General features: G+C 34.9%; 1 protein-coding gene across 1 annotated transcript in view; it reads right to left on the bottom strand.

Annotated features, from left to right (window-relative positions):
* Window positions 1–1,778: 1,778 nt before the first annotated feature.
* The window catches only part of LOC108765583 (uncharacterized), an 18,249-nt gene continuing 998 nt past the window's right edge, over window positions 1,779–19,029 (bottom strand). The window contains exons 2-4 of the mRNA XM_018514358.1: window positions 17,688–18,847; window positions 8,255–8,360; window positions 1,779–4,020 (exon numbers count right to left, since the gene is read on the bottom strand). Coding sequence (XP_018369860.1) covers window positions 3,284–4,020; window positions 8,255–8,360; window positions 17,688–17,729 — 885 coding nt within the window. The 5' untranslated portion in view covers window positions 17,730–18,847 and the 3' untranslated portion in view covers window positions 1,779–3,283. The remainder of the gene's footprint in view (window positions 4,021–8,254; window positions 8,361–17,687; window positions 18,848–19,029) is intronic.

A 19,029-nucleotide genomic window follows, 5' to 3' on the forward strand; every position in this document is an offset into this window, starting at 1 on the left:
GCCGCCGCCCGGGCGCAATGTCCCCTCAACCCTTTTTTCATATTCTCACCCCCGCAGCTGACGAGCTGACGGGATACCACCTGACGGTTACCACCCGGGACAGCTGTTCTTTCCCCTTCGCGAGGCTCGCGTACATCATCTCCTTCCTCCGTCGTCTCTCGCGTTGGCCCAAAAAATCGAAACGATTTCATATGGTTAAAAAAAAAATTCATAAAAACCGCATGCTTCGTCTCGAACAACAGGATGTGTCCGCGGTAGGGACGAAAGGGGAGTAATCATCGGCAGGGAGAAATCATACAGTGGGACCACGTCGTGTAGCAACATCCAACATTTATTACAATTGTAATGTTTGAAAGATTTAATTGAGAGATAAAATTATATCAACTTTATACAGCAAGATAATTAATTAACTCTCTTGACGACACATCCGTCGGTACATCCACCATCCCCTAGGCACCGAGTCCTTCTGTCTCTCTTGAACAAACCCATAGAACCGTTCATGGGATCGTCGCGGGACAACCGGGAGGTCGGTGAATGCGTTTCGAGGATTGCGAGACGGTAAGAAAGAAAGCACATAGATTCTCCTGGTAACAGCAGTCGGCGGGCTGCTGCCCCGGCTTATTTTCGCTGGACGCGAACGTCGAAGACAACAAAAGTACCTCGACAGAGCAGATGCATGGCATGTGCTACGAACCGACACCAGATGCCCCATTGGCGTAGAGAGATCCCTCTTCGACGGACGACCCCGATAAAGGTGCACGGCGCCCGATTCCTTTCAAGCTAGTCGCGTGCCAGATCCACAACCGTTTCTTCGTTTTCGCGTACGTTCCCTTCCACTAGTCCCATCACATATCATATAAGGGCCGTTGGTACGTTGGGAACGTCCGATGGGCGATCAAACAGCTTTTTTTTCACTTTGCTAGTCAAGTCTAGTGTTTTTTTAAATAATTTAATATACATAAACTGATTAACATTTTTCAATATATTTCTATTAAATGTATATGTTATGTATGCATATGTATATACATATATAGGTACTGGTTGCGACGAATTGAAAACAAAATTTCCCTGACAAGTCAACACCTGAGAAAAATAGTCGAATATACTGATATATCAGCTCGATAAATATCTTATTAAAAACTTTTCATTTTATTATAAAAAAAGTGTTACATCATTTATTTGTATCATCATGTAAACGCGACATACACACAACGTTCAGTAACAATATTTTAGATAAAATTTCGATTTTTTACGAATTGTGCCCCTGATTTGATTAATTAAAATTTAAATAAAACGTAATTAAAAATCAGATTTCTAGCAAATGCCTAAAGACAGTGTTTACGACGGCATTGAACGGCCAGATTGAACGCTTCGGCCAAGTTTGAGTTTAAGGACTGGGAAAGACGAGAACGAGACGACGGGCTTAATTAATTTAGCGGTCGTTTATTTACTGGTCAATGTTATCTACAGAGCTTTATTGTAAAAGTAACAATAGTCGTGTATAAGTTAAAACGATATCATACATATGTACAGTTTACTATTCGGTCGCGTGGGAAGAACGTCGATTACTTCCCATAAAAAAAAATCGCACGGAAAAAAAGAACTCTCAAAAATTTCTCCGCATTTCACTTCGCAGTCGTATCTCGATCCTTTGCAGGCGATCGATCACGATGTAAAGTCTCTTCGACAAGTGACACACGATCGAGGTTGATCATCGATCCTGAATCACTGGCGATGATCAGTTTCATGTATATCTTGTTTTATTTTACTTTTGCTCGTTTCATTAATGCAGGATCAATTCAATGTTGATGCTGCAATCGATGCACGATCCCGATCAATTTCTCGTATACACGAGGAATGATGATCGCGCTATCTAAGTAACGAGTATGAGATGTGGAAATTTCTGAGGTTTCACGGTGAGCTTTTTTACAATGGTTGAGACGTGTTAAGGCGGCCGACGTGCATAATTTCGCACTTATTATTGTTTAAACGCAAACATTGATTTATAAACGAGAAACTATCATTTTATTACTAGTATTATTATAAGAAGACACACATTTCAGGTCATCTGAATTGGACTCCTCGTAAGACCTCGTTATTTCCATACTGTGTAATTTCTTTTACAAATAAAGATTCGCTGACGACCGAATAAATTCCTATCTAAATCTTTGAGCTCTCGTCGTCTCTCGCCTATAATCCGAATTATATACAATATTTTCGGGGCTAAAACACGTGTTCCTTTCCTATTGTCGACATTGTAGCCAATTTCTTCGTATACGGTCCGATTAAAAATCATTTCGCGTATAATCGCCGACAAAATGCAACAATTCCAAAAATCGATACTTTTAAGTCAATCAAGAGAAAAATCATTTCTTGATTTAATGTATATAATAAATAATTGTTGTCCTTTTCTTTTTATTACTTTCACAAACGTAATTTCGAACGTATTAAAAAATTTCGTCTAATAATAATCGAAAAAATTCTATAATATTCTGTCGGCGATCACTAATACTTATCTCACTTCTTTCTTGTACCAAGTACTTAACGTCTTTTTCTTTTTTCTATTATCCCGCTTATCGTAATTTAATTCTTTCGGTCATCTTTTTAGTTACGACAGGCTAACCTAGGAATTTGTTTTAAGAATAATTCTAGTTGTGATTCGCCGGACGTTTCTCTACAGTTCGATGATTCTAAAACTGCTAAAAGTAGTTTCTTTTAATAATTTATGATTCTTGATTAAGACGTTCACGTTGACGAATTTCAAAGCGTTGAACATCTCGTTACGAAAAAGAAACGGCGTTCATATCGATCCAGCGTATGAACGCTTTATTCAATAATATTATAATCGTGTCGAAAGATCCCAAAAAACCAACTCGCGACGTCTGCGAGCAAGAGTCAAATTGACGCTCCAGTCAGAATGTATGTCTAACAATCAACGCAATGTTTCAACAACAAAAAAAATATAATGAATATGTCCAATTAATTGTCTCTCAGCAATGTAAGAAAGTAGCAAAATCAAGAAAAGCAGATAGTAATCGAATTATTTATGGTACAAAAATGAATCTTTATGACTCAAGAAAAGTATAATTTTTCTTCGAAAGAAGAAAAATGTAAATAAGCGAAGAGTCTTGCGCAAACGATTTCACAACATGCCATGTTCTTACGCTCGCTTTATTTAAATAACAAGATTAATTTATCTCAGATTTCTCTCTCGAAAGTTCTTCAACGAGATACGTCGCAAGAAATAAATTTAATCGCTCTCTACCTTAATTCTAGAGCCTCATCAATCCAGGAGCAGACTCATGTCTTGCGACTTGTTGTCCGTATACCCGGTGTATTGAATGAACGCCCTCTCCCTCTGCAGATCTAGGTGATTTTTCATGGCAATAACTGTAGGATGATGAAGCGGTAGACCCTCGTCCTCGACGAGATATCGGAGTGCCTCGGTGGCGCAAGCGTCCCATCCTGCCGTCCAGGAATCGGGATTCTGCTCCTGCTGGTTGCTGAAAGACTTGCCAGCAGTCTGCGTGGTTGCTGAATCGTCCGTCCACAGGCGATGATCTAAACTCGAAGGATCAAGGGTTCGACCGCGTGGTTCCTGACGGAAGTTTTCAAAATTTGTAAACTTTGTGAAATTCGCGTTTTGCTCGTCGAGATCGTCAAAAAAATCAAGATCATCGTGACCGAAATTGTTTTGACGAACAGACGTTTTCGGATGATCCACTTGGTCCTGAAGGCAACCGCGGCCAAGGTAACTCGTATCCTGCAACATCTCCACGCTGTGCGTCGTACTTTGATCTTGATACGCCGCTCTGCTACTCGAGGACTGTTTCTGGGAATATTTGAGTTCCTGGGCTAAAGAGGCTGCGAGTTGATGCAATAATTTGGTATTATCCGTTTCCTCGTCGTCTTCCTCGAGCTCGTCGATGTCTACTTCAACACCTTCATCCTCCTCCGACGACAGAAGGTCCTCATCGTCCTCGTCCATGCCTAACAAGGTCAGTAACCGTTCGGCGGCATCTACGCAGGTTGCAAACGGCCTAGATTATCTGTTAATGCGAGAAGATTGACTCGAAAAATTTTTAACAAAAGAAAGGACCGATTTTGTAATGGTATCCTTCGATGAAATTAACAGCAAAATTAATTCTAGGACGATGCGTATGAAATAAAATCAGAACTTAAAATCAATAAACAGGCTAATGAATATCAATATAACAATAAGATTTACATTACTTTTCAAATTTTATTTTATAGTATATAACTTTGAGAGTTTCATTTTCGATTGTTGAATCAATGTGTACAGATTTAAATTTATAATATGCATCCAATTTGAATCATTTTTAATCGATTTTGTAAGTCGTTACTCCTATTAGTTTAATCAAAAGAATAAAATTAAATAATTTAACTCAAGAAATGTATTAAAGCTTACTTAAATTTATTTTATTATTACTAAGTGCATAATATGGATATTATTAACTTTAAAATTAAAAAATATAAGATGTACCTTATTAAATTCATGACGTTAAATTATATTCAATTTGAGTTATTTTTAATCATTTCTATAGATTACCACTCCTTCTCTAGGTATGGCGTTAATTAAAACAATGGAGTTGAACAATTTAACTTAAGAAACTGTATTAAACTTAACTCAAATTTAGTTTATTATTTACTAAGTGCATACGTTTAATATGCACGTTATTTACTTTGAAATTAACCACAGAAATGGATTGACTTATATTTTGACATGAAAGTTAAAAATAACGAAATGTTATATTTTTAACTTAAGAAGTTGGATTGATATTTAATACCCTTTTGATATTTAACAATGTATATCAAAAATATTTCGCAGACTAAAGAAGTTGATTCTGCGAATGGTAATCCACTGTGAATCTCGTTAAGTCGCCAGACGCCCATTGAGATTCTCCCGAAAAAGACAAGACATCTCTCAGACGTGCATCGCATGCGATAAAGACGCGGCGGATTCTCGCGTTGAATCAACGACAATGACCGGGAGAGTGCATTATTGTAACAACCGGACCGCGATTCGATGAGTAGCCCGCCGCAATGAGGCCGACGGCCCGGTTTTGCGGTCCTGTGGGAATCCTGCCCCATAAACGTCCCACGGGAACTACCTGTCGCCCGAAACCCACACCCTGTCGCATCCGCTCTGCGAATCGCCGCATTTCGCACGAGTCCTCTCCGCTTTCTCATCTCCCTCATCCGTGTGTGGTGGTGTCATAATGTGATTCGTTGCATCGGTACCGTACGTGTGTGCTACTCGCCGTTCACACACCACCGCGAGAGCGGAAAGGTCGTTTCTCCGGTGAGGGTAACTTTGAGATACCTGTTCCTGGGAACGGGAGCGATTTTGATCGAAAAGTGGCAATCGATTAAGTACGTTCAGCCGCGGGGTTCGAATAAAAGAACTTAATGGATTAATGTTATTAACGTTACAGTTATCAAAATTATTTATTAAGTGACACATGAAGAAATATATTTAAAGAAAATTAGCTCAATTTTTAAATATATGTATAAAAAATATAATATAATTAATATAATAAATACATCGGTGCTGAATTAAAAATTAAAACAATAAAAAGACATTATTTAAAATTTAAAATGCGATTATATGAAAATTTCATGTAAAAGAATATAATAGTCAAATTTTTTCAACAAATAAAACGTACAAATTAATTATTTTATTTAGTAGTAATTCAAATTAACCAAAAAATCGAGAAAAATCGGAAGAAAATATTTAGATAAATTATCTAATGTCTTCATTATTCCTGTATTATTTTCTCAACGTCACGAGGGTAGTTGATCAACAGTTTTTTCAAACTGACAAGCGTATATTACGACCGTCATACTTGTTCTTTTCTTTTTCTTGACGATAATAGAAAAGTCTGGACCAGTCGCGAGAGCGAGTTCGTTGATTCTTCTTTTTTTCGGACAAACATTTCTTTCTCTCTCCCTCTTCAAGAGGCATCAATGAGACTCTCTGTGCCGGACGTTCCCACAGGGATACCCACATTTAAATGTCCTGTTCCTATAGTCTACGGGACGTAAAGTTTAGTTTAGGTTGGGTTAGGTTAAGCGACGATTTAAAGGGACTGAAAGGCACTTAACGAACAAACCGTTTGTTTCTATCCCTATATAAAATGTAGACCGAAATATAGATAGAAAGTAAAGTTACCGTAAATGCTATGACAATAGGGAGTTTTTGCAATAACGTGAATTCAGATACGGTGAACGCTAAAGCCATGTTATCCTTTTCTTAATTAGTTGTTAAGAAGAAGATAACCTAACCTTAACGTTCACCGTATCTGGATAAACGGTATTGCAAAAACTCCCTATTTTGTCTCAAGAATGTGCACCGAGTATCGTCATAATTTACCGAAACGTTTTTTTGTATTCTAATCTAATTGTATTCTAATCTAATCTAATAAATAATTTATAAAATGTACTCTATTAACTGTAAAATGTTCATTAATTTATTATCATATCTGATGTTTGAAATAACAAAATTATTTGTGGTTTACGCATGAATAAATAATGCGATTATGATAATACGGCTATAAAATTATTATTCTCGATCGTCAATAATGATATGGCGTATTGTGACTTAAATTATACGCAGATCGACTTTTATCACAGTCAATCAATCGACGTCATCGCGGCGGCGTAAATTTGTTTACATGCATTTCGAAGTTACATTATAATCTATATCTATTATATTTAGTGATATCGTCTAAAATTGCTCTGATGAAGGTGGGCCATAATTCTTGTTGGCGAATAGAAATTCTTGTAGCTGTACGTACACAGAAAGCCGACATTAGCATAGAGAATTCATATTTCAGGAGAAGATCGGCCGAGCTGCAGTATAAGCAATGCAAAGCTATTCTCCTAGCGAGCAGTACCCGCGTTATATTCCGTGATTAATGACGTCGACCTAATAAATTTTAATGGCTCACTCGCGCGTACCGCTTTACGAATAAATACGGGTACAAAGTTTCGCAGTGTTATGCTATTACAGAAGGTATCTACGTCATTTGCACCTTATTAAAAGTTTTAATCGAGGCGACTTGAATATTACGCTCCTATTCTGATGAATCATTTTATCGTCTTGAAAATCTCTCAATTTAGTAAACTAATTAGACTGTTATACGAATAAGCTATTGTATGAATAAAGAAACAAACTTTTGTTTACACAAACATATAATATTAAAAATATGAGCTGTTAAAATTTTTTTCTAAAGAAGAAACCGATTGTTGTAGAATTTATTCTTTTCTTCTAAAAATAGCTAATAAGTTAATATTTATTATTTATATATTATTATAACAATTAATTTAACGTTAAATAAAATTTTAAGAAATAAACCAAATAAAAAAATTTCCTTTTAAAAATGGCTAATAAGTTAATATTTATTATTTATATATTATTGTAACAATTAATTTAATGTTAAATAAAATTTTAAGAAATAAACCGAATAAAAAAATTTACGAGTTTATAGGTTTATTATAATAATTTTGTTCACGGGACATTTACTACGACAAATTGCAAAGAAACAAAAATTACTGTGGCCATGTTCTTGCTAAAAAAAAAAATTCGTTAAAAGAAGATGGTAGGGTCCAACGGTATTATAGGAAATACTAGCGACGTTTTTCACTGGAATGTAAGGATTTTCTGGAGCGGGAAAAACTTTTTTTTTACAGTAAATACACCCTTATATACGACGTCGTAAAATATTTCCACTTCAAGTTTTAAAGAAAGACGAAATTTATCGTGTCCATGGGTCAACTTAAATTTGTCCCGTATTCCGGAAAACAATTTCACAAAAAGAGGAAGCAAAGATACATGATAAAAATAGTAAAAGTATACATGTTTTATCATGGTTTTATCGTAATTGAATAACAATGTAATTTTTTAAAAATCACATTAACAAAAGATTAATATATTGCGTAAACATAATCGATGTTATCACGTTTTCATTGAAATTTGCATATTACAACTTTTCGTTGATTACAAGATTTACTGCATTATACACATTACTGTTATTAGCATGCAAGCCTCAACCGAGAAATAAAAATACCTCTCTTTAAATATTTTTTTAAACTCTCTTAAAATTTTAAAAGTAATTTAGATTTTTAATAAATTATTTTTACAATTATGTAATTATCTAATTGTAAGTACGAATATTTGTAACGCATATAGATAATATTTAGATCCATGAAAGATGTACAATGAATAAATTACCTTGTATTGTACGTGAATTATCCGTGATATTAGTGGATAAGTTCACGAAGTCTTCCAATCCTCCGCTATCTTCTCCGCTATCTCCTCCACAATCCATCATCGTGTCCTGCACAAAGAATATAATACAAAGAAAAGGAAAAAGATTTATAATACGAAGAAAAAGAAAAATCTATTGTCTATAAATTATGTAATAAACGTCAAGCTTAAAGCTAAATAAAATAAAAATGTTATAACGGTAAAAATAAATAATTAAAATAAATATACGTCAGAATATAATAATTAATTGTAACAGACGCAAAATTTTATTTAAAAACTTTGAAAGGGCCTTCAAATTCGACGCAACTGTTAATTTAAAACAAGAATTTAATATATATTGTGAATTACTGCAATTCGGATCAGAATTATTGATGCCGTTATTTATATAACTTTTGTGCAACGCTGCAATGACATTAATGACACTCGAAGTAGTCTCCAAACCATCAATTTGCCACTAAATTTTGTAATTCACAAGGAATAAGCGCTGTTAGTGGCAATTTCTTCCATCGAGAAAAGCTTTCCCCGAAATAATTATCATCCATGATAATGCGATCGTGACGATTTCTCTCGTCGATGACAAGCTCCTTGATGTCAGAATTATTAATTATAAGTTGTAGATTTACAAAAGAGGGCTCAGAATACAAAATACCTTTCCTTTTCATACATATATTTTCCAATATATTTTAGAAATTAAATTTAAAAAGTAAATATTTTATATTTAGAGGGAGATATACATATATCACATTACCTCTAATGTGTCCATTATAAAACAGTATATTTATATATTATTAATATTGATGCTATCTTTTTTCTTTTCATTCCCCCTTTTTTCTCTTTTCTTTATATACTTAATATCCCATATTTTGATAAATGACAGATAACCTAAATAGCAAGCCGATATTGATTTTAACGTCAAAATGACAACAAATGATATTGGCTTGCTATCTGGAAATGATATAATATTTATAATCTTTATTACATTATGTTTTCATGTTAATTGATGCAATTGATCCACAATGATTTACTAATTCATTTCTAACTTCATCACAGCTCTACACATAATACGTACGTTCCAAGCAATTATTATAAATGGATTAACAGTAGAAAATCGTCAATGCTTTTACCTAGTTATGTTGGCTTTTAATACGTTATATTAATAGAACTCTTTATAATCATCCTTATAATTTTAAATTCATTATATTCTATTTTGGAATTTAGGTAAAAATATTATTAAAACAATGGATTTAAATTGTGTTATATATATTTATTATAGAATTATTTATGATTAAATATGACTTCATCAATTTTTATCTTTGTGATTATATTTAATTTTTTATTATGTTTAATTCAATTTATATTTTTGTAAAGCATACGTCATCAAAGAAAACTTCGTAAAGTTTAAACTAATTTCACTTAATTTTTAATGTATCTAACACATTAAATATAATTAATAATATTTTAACATCTTTTATTATTAGTTCGTGTTTGGCCGTTTCTCTCAATAGAATGTATATGTATTTTCAATAACGAATAGGTTATTATTATTTAGACTTTCACCTACGTTTTGCGCGGCAAGTACACATGAGAAAAATTGATAGTCCAATGACATTATTCTATCTTTTCTTAAAGATTTTACTACCAACTAACCAAAAAATTAAATTTACGAACGCATTTGCTTCTTTATAAAATTTTTCTTTTGAAAATTTATTATTTTCAAATTGCAACTCAAAAAGCTATAAGTCAGTTCCAATTGTAGTAAACTCTATTTTACAAGACGACACAATTATTGGCAATAAATAAAAGAAAAATAGACTAGTAATTGTATTGCATTCTATTGTATTTTGCATAAAAAGGTGTCTCTATTATTCATTCACCTCTTGGAAATATAGAGCGAGAAGAGAAGAGAGAGAAGAGAAAGAAGAGGTTTAAAATACAATTTAAAAGATACTGGAATTATACATAGAAGGGCTCATAAATGGGAGGAAAATTTTAGAAAAGTTTTTCTGTGATATATATGGATGGATGGATATATATCAATCTTGCCACTCGAACACACCAATGCGAATTCCCTTAGATCGGTGAAAGCGAGAACACGGAGAAAGTTCGCGAATGGGTTAAAATGATCATGTCGTCGGTTATGACGAGAACATAAGAGTGGCAATTGCACCGAAAAAGAATGAAAGAAACATAAACGGTGATCGCCAGTAAACATACTGATCAAATAACTGTCAACATAATGACGATTGATCGCGATTTTCACCTAAGTAGACCTTTAATACGTCACGCAAACTATAAGCTATAAGTTACGATAAGCTATGAAGTAAAATATGATAAAGTATAATATTGTATAACAAAGTAATTTTATAAAATAAATATAATTAATATTTTTTTATTTATAGAGAAGCTATTAAGACCTGTGTAAAGTTAGCCTCCCTAAAACTTTACAAAACATTAACTTTCTATAGCTCATTCGATTGCTCATTGTTTGCACATGTATGCACATTTCGAACCTTTCTCTAAACCTTGGTTATTAATAACTGTTTAATAAAAGATACGCAAATAAAAAATCGGTTGTTTCAAAATGTACAAACAAAAATTTATTGATTGAGATTATTTCGATTTGATTTTCTCCTAATAGTTAGGAGGGTTAGTGTGATGTTTTTTGAGTCTAAAATTGTTTTTTGAATAACTTTTTTATTGGAAGTGTGCAAACAAAAAATTGAAATGTACATACATGTGCAAACAATGAACGATCGAATGAGCTGTAGACAAATTTTTTGTAAAGTTGGGGGCCAACTTCATACAGGTACTATTAAAAGATCTATAAAGAATGGTGTTGCAGCACGTTTGCAATTTTAACGACAAATTTATAGCAATGTTGTTCATGCATAAATTATCGATTCATATAAATTAATGTGTGTTACATAAATTTTCACTTTTATTTATTCTAGCAGTGATTACAGAAACGACACTAAAAATATTAAGAAATGCGAGGTCACTTCCGATTTCGTTTTGCTTATCGCGTGCTAATTATCGTCATTACAGAAAACAGCCTTAATGAGTTGTGACCATAACCGGAATCGATTTATTCACAGTCTTTCGCAACTAATTACCTTGGTATGGAAATGTATTGAATTTAAACGAGCTTGATACATTCGATCGCGAGACTAATCTTCACCATAATATTCCTTTTCACTAAATTAGGAGCAAGTCCGATGTAGATCGACTATCACAAACGAGAGATTATTGTAAATTTCCTCCTTTAATACTTTCTACGCGGATTATCGAGAAAATAACGGACCCGAATCCATAAAAGATTAAAGTACAGCAAACTCGAAAGCTGTAAATAATATCTTGTCGTTGATATCTTTTCTACTTAAACTTCTACGAATAAGTCGATGCAATAAAACTCGCATGCATACTCATGTTCGACTCCTCGCATTCGCATTATTCTGTATAATCGAGGCGACCGAAATACAAAGTACGCTGTAATCAATACACGAAGGAGTTAAAATAGATTTTGGAATCACCTTCTTTATGAGTTTTCGTCTCATAAAGGTGAATGGACCGTTTCAAGTATCAGGAACAGTTCTGATGCAAGTTGCTAGATACAAGCTGAATTGTATTCACTCAATACTTGTACGCAAATCTCGCATGACTCAAAATTTATATTTTTGGCTGAATTATAGCTATGGAGCTGTCGTCATTACAGAGAGAAACGAGGGTAAGTATGTTTAAATACAATTGATACATGCAAATGAAAGCACGCGACGAAAGCTTTTCATAATACCTACATAATATTTGGGCTATCGATCGCAAGTAAAACGCGAGTTTATTTTAGTTTACGAATTGTAGACACGCCCGACTATCAGTAAAATAATCAATTATAATTATATCTATTTGATAATATTTCAACAAAAACGGATAGTTGTAAAATTGAACAAAAATACACAAGTCTAAGATGACATTTAACAATAAAAGTAAAACTATACATATATCCCGATCTATAAATTATTTATTTAACTTCACAATTTTTTGTCACCTATATATATTTTTCAGCCTTCATTGCTAAAATCTTCCAATATTTATTTGCTTTATATGTCATTTCTTTTAATTTCGAAATAATAAAGATAATGGGAAAAGGATTACCGCACTAGTATCAAAAATTAGATCCCTGTGAAATAAATTAATTCTTTTTATATATAATACATTAAACAAAAAAATATCATAAATACAAGGCTCAATAATGGATAGTTTTTGAGCTATAATGCATCAAAAATCCTCTGTAAGAGCACACAAGTTTTAGATCTTTAATACACCATAACTCAAAAATTCATTATTGAGCTTCATATAAATAACATCTTTTATTTTCCATATTACAAGCTATATTTTATGTAAAAACTCATTTCACCAAAACCCAATTTTTTATATAATTATTACATAGAACAGGGATTTTATTTTTACATGTTTAATATCTGTCCAAAGTATTAAAAAAGAACGAATCATCTGGGCAAATGTAAATCACAAGTCAGATGATCGATCCATATCATGTCGGATATACTCATTTTTCATTCGGGTAAAATATTAAGTGGAAATACAATTCGATTAGATAAACTGATAAATGTGAATTGATTTTCTTGTCCTTCCATGTTAAAGAAATTTTTATCTCGTTCAAGTTGTTCTCGTTCAAGTCGTTCTCGTTTAAGTTATCCAAAATAGCATGCAAATTTTGAAATAAGTAACGATAACTCGCAATTTATCTTTCTTTTGCAAGGTGCACTGAAGCAACTTTGTCTCGCGCAGATTACCAGCTCATCTAATTAATTTGCATCTTGACATAGTACGCGACACGCGGCAGAAATAAAAGATCGTAAACGAAGTTTACATGTTAGTGCAGATAAGGCAAGTGATCGGGAATGTGTGACTATTACCTGTAAAAAATTGTAACAAGTTGCACATCAAGTTACTAAAATATCCTCCAAGGATATCAAGATACGATAACACTACAGTGTGAAAATTAAAGCTTCGGAAAAAAAAACGGGATTAACCGAACTTCATTAATTCCCCGATCGAAGGTAGAAAGCAAGCGATTAATAATAATTAAAGAATCCTGAAAATCAAAGATATTTTAAAGAGCATTCAATCTCTCGAAGTTTTTTCGATTCCATTCAAAGTCATATTCTCGCAAAAGACGGCCAGAATTCTCTACAGTCTCGTCTTTATCAAGTTATTTCATGTATAAATAGAACGCAGGCAGAATGCATGAAGGTGTAAGTATAGCACATAGCAAAAGGACACGTTTGACTACTTCGATGCAGTCGTCTCTTTATTAGTTGCCAGGCAGACAGATGTAAGAACGTAAAACGCTATAGATAATACCACTGATATTCCAAATTCGAGAAACGCCGCGAAAAATGAGTCTTAAGAGAATATTAAAATTATGAGGATTATGAGGATTATAAGGATGGATTTTAAGGAATTTTTCGCGGAAAATTTAATATCGCGCCATATATTTCGAGATTTCAACAACGTAAATGAATCGCTTATTTTACAGAAAAGTCGAATACACACAATTCGTTGAAAGCAAGTTGAGTTAATCCTTGAATATTATGATGGATATTATAGACATTATAGTTAAAATGCAAATAATTTTGACAATTAATTATACTATAAGTACAATACTGTACATAATACTAATTACGGTTTTGTTTACCAAAGAACGGAAAAATATTTTCATAAAGCTGATTCGACAATTGACAACTTCCTTACTTCTTTTTTAATTTCTAATAATTCAGACAAAACAGTTTAAGACTTTAAGATACTAATTTTATTACTAGTAAAATATATATAAAAGTCTTCTTTTTATGAAAACAAATTTAATTTAACTTTCCATTCTCAAAGATTGAAAAAACTCTAAATTAAGTTAAACGAGATTCAACGAGAAATGTTGCGAACAAGAAGAAACATGAAAAAAGTTTGAAAGATAATCGAAGTTCTAGAGAATCATTGAAACGAATTCGAGATTTCTTCTCTTCGTGCAATATACAAATGTTGAAACTACGAAGAAACGGGACGAAGCACCAGGAGTGACTGCTACATTTTATGCAAAATCGCACTTCTCGCGGAGAATTTTTCTTTCTTTCGAAGTTTCGAAGAAGCACAGACATCGAGAATGCAGTTAACTGCAGAAAAGGGCGCATCCTTCGCGCAATAGGATTCAATTTGAAATTCTAATTCGCCCCAGAGTCGTCTCGATAGAATTTTAAGCGAGAAAACTCGCAGCGAGATGACTCGCGAGAAGATTGGAATCGAGAGATAAATAAGTAAGTAGATGCCAACCAAGAGGGAAGAGCTTAGAATCTAAAGCGGATCTAGGATTCGTAAACAGTAAATTACATTACATCCAATCGTATCGGGACAATAGACGTAATAATATAATAAAAGGCGAGTGTAAAAACGAAAGGAAAAAAAAACATCGCAGTAAAGATAGCAATTTTCGTATACAGGAATCATTGTATCTAATTCCATAGTCTCGAATGGAAAGGTAATAACGGATGCGCGTGTAAATCGTAAAATTCCTTTTATCGTTAATAACCTACACCCCGACGGGGTTGAGAAACGCCAAGTCAAGTGGGTGGGAAAATTAGGAAGAAAGGGGTGCCTCTGCCACAGTATAAGGCCCAGTTTCGCAACTGATGGTTAACTCGTAACTGAGGTTCAACTTATTCATTGTCTTTTTCCAATTTTAGAATTGGAAAAAGATGAGAAACAAGTTGAACCTCGGTTAAGAGTTAACCATGAGTTGTGAAACTGGACCTAAGAGCAGTAAGTACGGTTAAAAATAGTGGCGACCGTTCTGCACAATTCTACACAATTTTCAACATGGTGCACCAATCCAGTTTCCCTATTCCCTAAGATTATTCGCTCTTATTGGTGCTCACGCACAATTTTCAACATGACCGAGTGGAACATAAAGATCAAATGTGCCGACACAGAGTGTACTTACTGTTTTTACTTATACTGTGCCTCTGCAACTCTGGTGCTCCCCGCGTCGCATAAATCGAATATATCGCATAGATAGAATCGGAACTATTTACGTCGCGAATGGACGAGCGAGTTCGAAATCTTCGCTTTTTAATGGAGATTTAAATCACCGAATGCACGCGGAATTCACGCGTTTGTCGCCGCGCCTCCATATGGAGCTCGAATGTCACTCTAATAGATGGATGGGAAAAGCGATCGAGAGAAAGAACGCGATTATTCGAATCCATCGATCCTCGCGTTATATTGCGAGGAAAAAAAAGGGATTCGTTTCACAATCGCACCGAAAACGAACGAACGTGCCACGCGATGGAGAACGAATAAAAAACCGATTCGCCTGTTCGCAATCGATTTCGAGCAGGTGCACTTTGGCAGCCGAACGCGTCGCGCTACAGCCACGCGATGCATTCCACGGTGCGATCGTAAATATAGATGATTATCGGACGGTGAATTGGAATTTTTCCGAGAATACCGCTCCAACGAGAAATAGCAAAAATATATTACGAATAAACATTAAATTAACGCGATATGTTTAAATAGAAGCGAGGATATAAATTTCGAGATAAGTGTATATCGTAAAAATGATATAAAAGCGCTGTAATGTACATTATCGTGTTTGTTAATTGACACAAAAGTATGTCAATATTATCTAATTCGGTGTAATTAGATTAGTCAACGGACAGCAAAGATTTTGAGAAAAATTGTCTGTTTACTGATGAAATCCTCGTAACCAACGACATATATGGCGTTGCATTAGCAGATTTTAATACCTTAATCTATTTATTATAGTGTATATAGAAAAAACATTTTATGATTTTGAAATAAATCTTAATCTATTTAGATTGATATTCTAGAGCAGAATGATAAATTAAGATTTATTTCAAAATCACACAGAATTATTATTCTCTGTATATAACGTGATAAATAGTTCATAATTATACGAGAGAAACCTTTACAGAAACCTAATTTATTACTGAAAGGTACGTAATTAATTACTTATTTCAAATATTAAAACCTATATAAACAATAATATTTTTACTACGTAATAAATAATTAATTACTGTCTTTCAGTCAGTATTAAGTTGGCCAGTATTAGATTTCTGTAAGAGAAAGTGTTTGATATTTATGACTATAATTGCACGGTAAAATAATTATGGCTAGAAGATCATTTTATAGTTATTATCACTATGATGTTAGTAATATCTAATAATTATATTTGTAGTACTATATATTCTAAAACAAATATATAGTTGGCATAAAAAAAATCTGTATTATAGTCATTTTCATTAGCCAACTGTATATGTTCTTTGAAATATCTATAAATAGGTCCATATATAAATAATGGTTCTATATAATAATAATTATTATTGTTACAAAATTATAATGTCAGTAATATCTGAAAATTATATTTAATCATAATTATTTTACCATACAATTACAGTTACAAATAGCGGAATTTTTCTCTCATTGTAATCTATATTACATAGGATTTATTTCTATATAGAATAATAATTCCAAATACGAAACATTTTCTCTAGGCGAAAGATTTATTTCAAAATTACAGAATATCCTGTTGCCTATGTATAACGACAAATTGGAAATAATTTCTATTTGACGAAGATACCAAGAAGTATTATTATTCATGACATCTTTTCAAACTGCCATCATAAATTTTCGTGATTAATGTCCATTTCCACGAATATAGATTAAATTTAATTTCTGTTTAACTTATCCTTCATCTTTTTCTAATTCTTAGAACTAGAAAAAGATAAAGAGTTGGTTGAACTGAGATTAAAGTTAAACTACTCTCTAAATTCTTTAGAATGGAATCTGACTTTAAAAAGTGAAAATTAAGCCGGTCTTGAAAAAAAGTGGCTCAATTTTCAGACTTTAAGAGCGAGATTTCACTTTTCAGAGTGAAATTTATTCTAAAAGTTTTAGAGAGTATATTATTGAAAGAACCGGAACATAAATCTCCAATATGAAAACTCCAGTTCAAAAATCTACTATTTTCAAAATTAATTCTCAATCATGATTTATTCAAAAATGACAATCGCTTTAATGTTATTTCAGCGAGGATGACTCAATCGTGATTTCAATTCAATCGTGAGAATTCGTAATGAAAAAAACATCCGGTGTGCTTCACGACACTTGCCAACCAGTCTTTTCTTCGGAACGATTTAAATGCGCGGCGATATCATTTAGCCGCGGAGGTTTAAAGCGTTGAAGCGACACGGGAAATTTGTTCGTCAGTGCGAAAAAACATGCACGCACGGCATAATTAATGTAAAGATCCGCGCGAAAGCGAGCGACGCCGCGGCGGGCCGATTAATGTGTGTATCGGTTTGTTACGTACCTCCGACAGGGCGTCCTCCATCATATCGTTCGTGTCTCTCATGACTCCCGATGGAAACTAGCACCGACAACAATCACTCAACGCCTACGTTCTCCACCGCTCCTCCGCGGCTCTCCTTTTCGCTCTATCTATCTTCTTACTTTCCTCTCTCACTTCGTTCCTCTTGCTCCGTTTCCGACGCGTTACCGTCGTTATATACCGAATGCGCGCGCTTCTCTCTCTCTCTCCCTCCCCTCTCTCGCTCTCTCTCTCTCGCTCTCCTCCGAGAGTTTTCTCCTCGAGAGAACGCAAGTATCCGCGAGAGTATCGACTACGCGAGAACAAGAAGGCACGATGACAAGTGCTCGCGGCCGTTTACTCCAGCAACAGCGGCAGCAGCAGCAGCAGCACCGAGGAGGAATTCCGTGACGTCACGAGCAACACATTTCCTCCATCGCCAGCAGGCGGGCGGTCTCGCGCGTACGCCGCCGCTTGGGTTGCGTGCCGCTACTGCACGGCTTTTGACGGATCGATCGTATCGCGACGTGTCGCTCTCCTGGGACCGCTCGCGCCTCTCCCGCCGTCACCTCCCGCACCGGCGTCCTCGTCGTCGCCGTCGCCGTCGCCGCCGTCGTCGTCGTCGTCGCGGAGTACGGGCTGATGGCCGCGAATTACACGCGTGTACGCCGCTTCACCGACACGGCGCGCGACGCGCGACGTTACGCGCACACTTGACGAATCTCTCGCTCGGCCGTGTCGTGTAAGTGACGCGCGCTCCGGGTTGCCGGAGAGACTCCTGGGTACCGAGTCTTCTTGGTACCGCTCACCACGCGCTACTGCTCGTGCGAGCTCCGCGATCCATCGGTGTCCGCGACTTCGGAGACACTGGGAGACACTGGCCAGCTGCCGGCGTGTCTCACGCGCTGGCAGGTAATGCCGAGTACTGCAGGTCGAGACCCTCCTGCCTCCTGCCTGCCAGGCAGATCTGCCTCCATGACAGTCCCCGGCGCACGCTCACTCGTTTCTTTCTCTCTGTCTCTCGACCGTCGCCTCGGACGATCCTCTTCCTCCTTACTCGCGCTTTCTCCGTCTTACGAATGTTTCGAGTGTACGTCGATTCACCCGATTCTCTCGCACTTGTACGTTCACCGAACGCTCGAGTGGCGGAAACCGTAGGCTTCCTTTGGATAAGTTTTTTGCAATTTTAACATCTCGCGTCGCGCGATTGCCAAAGACTCAGGGGAAATCTTTTTATTGAGTTAATTTACTCAAAAGTACAATTTTTGCACTATATTACCGTTTAAAAGTTAGAAAGGTTTCTAAATTTAAAATAAAAAATTTTATCTAAAAGCTATATATATAT

The sequence above is a fragment of the Trachymyrmex cornetzi genome, unplaced genomic scaffold (genome assembly GCF_001594075.2).
Source record: "Trachymyrmex cornetzi isolate Tcor2-1 unplaced genomic scaffold, Tcor1.1 scaffold5, whole genome shotgun sequence".
Classification (NCBI taxonomy): domain Eukaryota; kingdom Metazoa; phylum Arthropoda; class Insecta; order Hymenoptera; family Formicidae; genus Trachymyrmex; species Trachymyrmex cornetzi.